The sequence below is a fragment of the Cynoglossus semilaevis genome, chromosome 14 (genome assembly GCF_000523025.1).
Source record: "Cynoglossus semilaevis isolate Cse_v1.0 chromosome 14, Cse_v1.0, whole genome shotgun sequence".
NCBI lineage: Eukaryota > Metazoa > Chordata > Actinopteri > Pleuronectiformes > Cynoglossidae > Cynoglossus > Cynoglossus semilaevis.
In genome coordinates, this window is record NC_024320.1 from 28,288,953 (window position 1) to 28,295,610 (window position 6,658).

The window sequence follows — 6,658 nt, forward strand, 5'->3', positions numbered from 1 at the left end:
TTGTCGACACCACCACTTCCCTCCCCCCCATCCTCATCCTCATCCTCTCGATCCGTTCTTATTAGATCATTCTCCTAAAGTGCAACCAACGTGCAGCGTGTCGGTGATCACTCTCTAAAACGTGTTGGTCGTGTTACAAAAGGGGAAATATTTGGTGGAAGGTGATATTTTCTATTTATGTTCTTGATTTTATTGTTATTTATAGGCCTTTGTAAAGAAAAAAAAATAGTACCGAGAAAAACAACTCCTCCCCGGTGGGTTGCACCATTCAGTCCTGCCCGCTGCTGACAGACTGGAATATTCCACAGTGAGGATTGACCTCTCTTCTTCCTGCAGGACAGGTGTCTCTCTCTCCCTCTCTTTCTCTCTCTCTCTCTCTCTCCCTCTCTTTCTCTGAATGCCTCCATATTTTTCCACAAATGCTCTTCATTTATTGATTCAAAAAGTGGCTTTTGCATGATTGGATATTTTGTACATTCAGAGGACTAAATCTAAAAACCCTCCATTTCTACCACTTTCACCCTGTGAGTCAAACAAGCACTTTTTAATGTACTATTCAGTCTTAGAACGCAGGGATTGGATGTGATCTATGACTGTTGTGTGGTTGAAACATATCAGGGTTGATGGTGTTGAAGTGTGTTTCTATCCTGTGGAATCAGAAACACCAGGAAGGAAGGCAGACTTTTTTTCTTTTCTTTTTTTTCTGTCTCTTTGTGTGACCAGCTTTTCATTCTGATGGATTGTTCCCTGAATCAAATCTTCAGCTCTGCTTCTCCTTTTTGGATTATTTATGATCACACTTTGCCAATTGGAGGACTTTGGTAGTACACCATTTCATTTTTTTTTATTTTTTTCAAAAAAATTCTAAATCTATTTGCATGGTTTTTTTTCTTTAATAATGTTTGTATAACACAACTCATTTGTTTAATGTTTAACTCAACATTTCTGTCACATGTGATTGATTTCTGAGGTATTTTAAATAAACACAAACACACCTATTTTTATCATTTGTCATTGCAATGTTTTTTTTTCCTTTGCCTCAATGTTAAAAGGTGTATTTTTTAAAAATATTTCAGTCATTTACCAGGAGTACATTCCAGTCTAGCCCTACCACAGGACACGTAGATGATATTACAGCAGGAGGAGGTTTATGCTGCATGTGTTTTCTCAAAATAGGCAAAGTGCGTCTGCAGCTGAACATCTTAAAGGGACAGATGGCTTTAACACACTGATAAACCACACACACACACAGTGGTGTGTGTGGTTTATCAGCTGCGACATTTGAAAAAACACAAAAAAAAATCTGAAAATCAGCTGTTAGATTTATACATTTTGAAACTGGTGTCAGTTTGTTGGAGTCTAAACTTAAAGCTGAGCTGGTTTTTATTTTCAGGCTCAATCTCCATGATCTTTTGGTTGTTTTTTTTTCTTCCCCCGACCAACCTTCTCTCTCAAAATCCCATTTTTCTGCAGATTGTGCAGCCGACGGTCACATGGGAACAGAGCCGGTGGCGTACACGTCGTACTGGTTACGTGTCACTCCCTGCAGTAGCGTGTCCTCATCCAGGTTCTGTTAAAGAACACAAATGTACGACATTCTCTGTCCGTGAACACGTCGTAGTACTGCAGTGGTGAGTAACTCTCTCCTGGAGACTGTTTTTATTTGCCGGTCCTGGAGTTGACGGCCAAAGACAGAATCAGCCCCGGCTCTAAATATATCTTCTAGAATTACTGGAATGTAGCACAGAGAGAGAGAGAGAGAGAGGGTGAGAGAGAGGGAGAGAGAGATGGGAGTCGAACTCTAACCAACAAATCCTCCAGAAGGCACTTAAACAGCCCGGCTCCCCTTGGACGTGTCCTTGCAGGAGACTTATCTCCATGGCAGCAGGGCGCCTGGTAAAATGGAGCGCAGCTCCAGATCCTGCGTCCTTGTTACGATCAGATCTTTAAATTCACCGTAGGCGTGTTTTTACTTCTACTTATCATTGTGTGGTTTTTTTTTCAGACTCCTGCTGCGTGTTCGGGCTAAATGTTGTTTTTCCTTTTTTTTTTTTTATTGTGTAACTTCTGATGATCTCCTCTGGGACAAATAAAGTCTTCTCCCTCCTCCTGAACATGTCTGCCTGTTATCTCCACACCCATCGTTTCATTCGTTTTCTGTTTCCTGGACTGAAAGAGGGAGGGGTTTCTCCCGACGTCCCACCTATGACGGTGAATGACAGTTCCTCCGTAATCACAGGGTTCGCCTGTAAACACATGATGTCACTAACTCACTGCCTGACATCATCTGATCAATACTCCCACGTCCAAATGTTGTTGTTTTTTTATATGGGAATCAATGATCAGGGATAAAAAATAAATAAATTCAAAGGTAAACCAGTCTGAGGACCAGGATAACGGCACTAACACACGTGGGTGACAGAGGGCGTCAGAGCCCTGCACAGAACTGGAACAGACTGGATTAATGTAACCTGGACTCTAACCACACATACATCCATATTACATATGTGTAAAATCTGTTGGAATCAAACTCTTTAATTACCATTGACAAAATGGAGAGAGAAAAAAGCACAAAGAACAACTTCCCCAGAAAGGATGTGACATCATCACACCTAAAAACGAATGAATGACAAACTATTTTAACTGTAGTCACAGTGTCGTCATAGTAAAGACTCAGTGCTGTTCCATCCTGAAACCTCAGCCTGTTTAGTTGAAGACGACGCTGATATACTGTCAGGAATTGAAGAAAGACACAAAGATCTTCAACAGCTCTGATTATCTTTTTTTTTTTTTTTTTTAGTTTTCATAGCCCTCTGCTGCCACCTAGCAGAAGAGGATTTAACTGTTCTGCCTTTCAGGCTTTGATGAGCAAAAAAAAAATTCTATGCAATAAATAGATAATTTAAGTTTTAGGCCCAAATAAGTGAAATTGGATAATTTTTCCACGGCACCTAATGATCTCTCACGACACACGGTTGGGAATCACTGCTGAAGAATATCGATGCAGTATCGTGAAACGGAATATCGCAATATATCGATATATATCAGGAAGAAAACTATCCTAGTCTTTAAAAGGTCAAACGTTCGATCTTCTTGGCGTCCATTCCGTCTGGAGCTGACGCTGCTGCACCGTCATCAACACATCTTCAACATCAGTCCAGACCTGTCTCTGACCTGTCCTCAGCCGTCCTGTAGACGAGGACGCTGCTTCACACTGATGACATCCACCCACCCACCCACCGCGTTAGAAAAAAGTGAAGCTCAACTAATACAGGAAGTAGTCGGAGGCCGGCGCTGATGCTCCTCGCCGCGTTACTCAAACCCAGAGATGCTGCTTCTCTAGTGACAGCAGAGCAGGAGGGAAGTTTGCAGCGGGGTCAACTGCTCCGTTATGACACGAACAGGAAGTGGTGAAGCACTACCTGGTAGAACATGAGGCACGGAACTGTTCTCACCATCTCCGGCTGCTCCGAACTCAGACTCATCAGCCTGTGCCATGTACCTGACCTGAACCTGAAGTGAGATTGTCGTCGGCCCGTCGGTCCTGTCTGACCTCTACGTGACACCTCAGACCAGAGATGACACAAAACGGTTCCAGTGCTGCCACTGGAACTAGTACCGGTCCTAGAAAAACGGAGGAAGAGCTCAAAATTGTGATCGTCGGTGATGGAGGATGTGGAAAAACGTCTCTGCTGATGGTTTATGCTAAAGGTGATTTTCCAGAGGTAAGAAACCTGTGAACTTTCACCATGTCATCTAAAACAGCGAGCTGTCAGGGTTTCACTGATTCAGTTAAAGTGAAATAATAACGTGTAGAATGTATAATATATTTTCTCTCTCTGTTCTGTGTCTAAAACAGAAATACGCTCCATCAGTGTTTGAAAAATACGTCACCTCGATCTCTGTGGGAGGAAAACAGATCAAACTCAAGCTGTATGACACCGCTGGTGAGGATTAAAAATACAATCTTTAATGTTGGGTTTTTGGGTTTTATTTTTCTTGGACTGAATAAAAATCCAACTGTGAGGGATGTTTTTTTTACATTCATTTCCATTGTTTTTTTTGGGCTAAATTTACAAAAAGTAGTTTTTTAGAAAAACAGTTGTTGCTATTTTGTGTTGTATTTTTGTTTTTTAACATTATTTATTCGACCTTCCTGAGAGATAAATAACTAGTTAGATATAAATCCACTTCATTTTGGTAATTTTTTTTACCTGTTCATAGCTAAAATTTTAAAGTTATCCACCTTTTTGTTTTTTGGGGAACTCTCAGTTATCGTTTAGTTTTTACGTTGTTTCAGCTCTTTTGTAGTTATTATTAGACCTTAAATATGTGACAGGCTAGCTGTTACTGTGTCGGCTAACGTTCAACTATGTTTGTGGTGTTAAAACAGTTTGAAAAAGTGTTCTCATTTCTGGCTAGGCTAACAGTAGCTATTATGCTGCTGATGTAACTGAAGGTGGACTCTTGCTAGCTATTGCTAGCTTACCGTTAACCAACTTTTGAGCTAACTTGGTTCATTTGATTCAAGTTATAGATATAAACATGTTCAACCATTAGCTGTTACTGCTAATTTTTTTCGCCATTGTTGAACTTTCTTTTTAACCAACATGTAGTTCTCTGATCTCATCTGTAGATTCGTGGTACAGTAGAGGTTAGCATTTAGGCTAAGGCTTAAACACTTTTCTTTTTTTTTCTACCATCATATTTCTTATAAAGTGTAGATAACGAAGTGCTCGTTAACAAGTTTATCTTGTTGTTCTGACGCCGACACACAGAGGATGTGGTGACCAAGTGACAGAAACACCACATCGCTCTAGTCGTGTTTCGGGAACTGACAGACTGATGAAACTCCACCTCCACGTGTCAGACCAGGACTCGACCTCGGATTGGTTAAAGTTGTTAATGAGTCGTTAATGAGTCGTTAATGAGTCGTTAGTGTGGATTAAATGGTTCTTTGAATTCATTCCCTTCAGCGTCTTCTCGGAGCAGTTTAATTTTCTTCTTATTTCCTGTGACACGGTATCTGGTGTCACGACGCTTCCGACTGTCGCAGTAGAACGGAAGCTGAAGCCAGGATGTGGTTTTTAAGTGAAGTCTTTGACAAATGCAGTACTGTGTGGTTTGGCTAACGTTCACACCAACACGCACCAGCACAAACGTTGTTAATTAGTATTTATTTATTTATTTCAACCTGCTGCTTTAAACACACTTATTATCATCCATATTTTGGCTACAGAGAGTTATATTTACGCTGCCATCACTGAAGGATGTATTTGGAATTCTTTAACGAATGAAAATATTAAACATCAACATCTTCAGACTTTCTATCCTAACAGCAACAAAAATGCTTCTTTGACTTGGCTATTTTATTGATTTTTTATTGATCAACACTTCTGCAATATTTAAATAATTTAGACTCTCGTTTAACCTTTTTTTGTTAAATAAATTGCTGTTGTGAACCTTTAGCTCTTTTGTTACATTTCCTTTAACTCATGTTAACTCACTAACTTAATGTTTTAGTTCTTTTCATTTTATTTTGACTCTTAATTTTGGTTACAGCGTGTCTACTGTTTTTTTGTTTTTCTTTTTTAGCCCTTAGCTCTCTCCTGTAGCTAACCTCCTTTTTCATCCTCGGTAAAGCTAGCTAATGTGCTAATCATGTTAGCATACTCTCCTGTACAACAACGTTTGGCTAATGATTAGGAATGTATTTTGTTGGGTTTTTTTTGTCAACATTTTTCTTATTTGTTTCTGTCAGCTTTGCTTCTTAACTGTTCGCTAACTTACAGCTAGTTAGCTACCTTTGACCTAGCGCCTATCTCATCTGTAATTTGACATTAACTTTTATTACCTGTCATATAATGAACACTTTTAAACCACTTTTATGACCTTCAGTTAAATGGGTTGTTTTTCCTACACAGTCCACGTGGGTCACTGCCCTCTGGTTTAAAGGCTGATTGCATATATTTATATACATATATTTATATATTTATTAATCAGATGAAATCCTACTTTTTTCCATCCAGGACAGGAAGACTATGACAGACTGAGACCATTGTCCTACCAGGAAGCCAACCTGGTCCTCATCTGCTTCGATGTGACCAACCCAGTCAGCTTCGAGAACGTCCTGATAAAGGTAACTGTTTTAACAGAACGTCATCAGTTTCAGGATTCTGGGTAAATGATTGCCACACGCTGGTGTGTCAGTGTCAGCGGCTCTCTTTGACCTATGATTAACTCCTACAGTCCTGGACGTTGACCTCATGTCAACAGGAGCCAATGAGAAGCGAGCACTTAATCTGCTCAGTAAATAACAATATAAACAGTCACTGGGTCTGAAACAAACGGTTACTAATCACTAGTTATTCAGTTAAGAAAACTGATATATTTTAGAATACAGTGGTGAATGGTGGTTGTTTTGATACATTTCATTAGCCTAGCTTCTAGCGCTTTCTTGACTTTTTAGTTGGTTTCTCTCATTTTTTAGCTAACTGGGTTGTCGATAGCTGTGTTCGATATAATCGTTAATAACAATAAGCAATTTCTGAACTAAATAAGTCAGGTGTACATTTGCTAGCCTAGCTATTTTATATGCATTTAGAGGCTAACCTTTACCCATTTAATTGTTTATTTTTAGCGTTAATCGTTTTTAGCC

The 6,658-nt window shown here is 39.6% G+C and overlaps 1 protein-coding gene across 1 annotated transcript in view; it reads left to right on the forward strand.

Annotated features, from left to right (window-relative positions):
• Positions 1-3,270: 3,270 nt before the first annotated feature.
• rhof (ras homolog family member F) overlaps positions 3,271-6,658 on the forward strand; it is a 20,043-nt gene continuing 16,655 nt past the window's right edge. Inside the window, exons 1-3 of the mRNA XM_008326329.3 lie at positions 3,271-3,725; positions 3,860-3,947; positions 6,030-6,139. Of these exons, the coding sequence (XP_008324551.2) occupies positions 3,579-3,725; positions 3,860-3,947; positions 6,030-6,139 (345 nt within the window). The 5' untranslated portion in view covers positions 3,271-3,578. The remainder of the gene's footprint in view (positions 3,726-3,859; positions 3,948-6,029; positions 6,140-6,658) is intronic.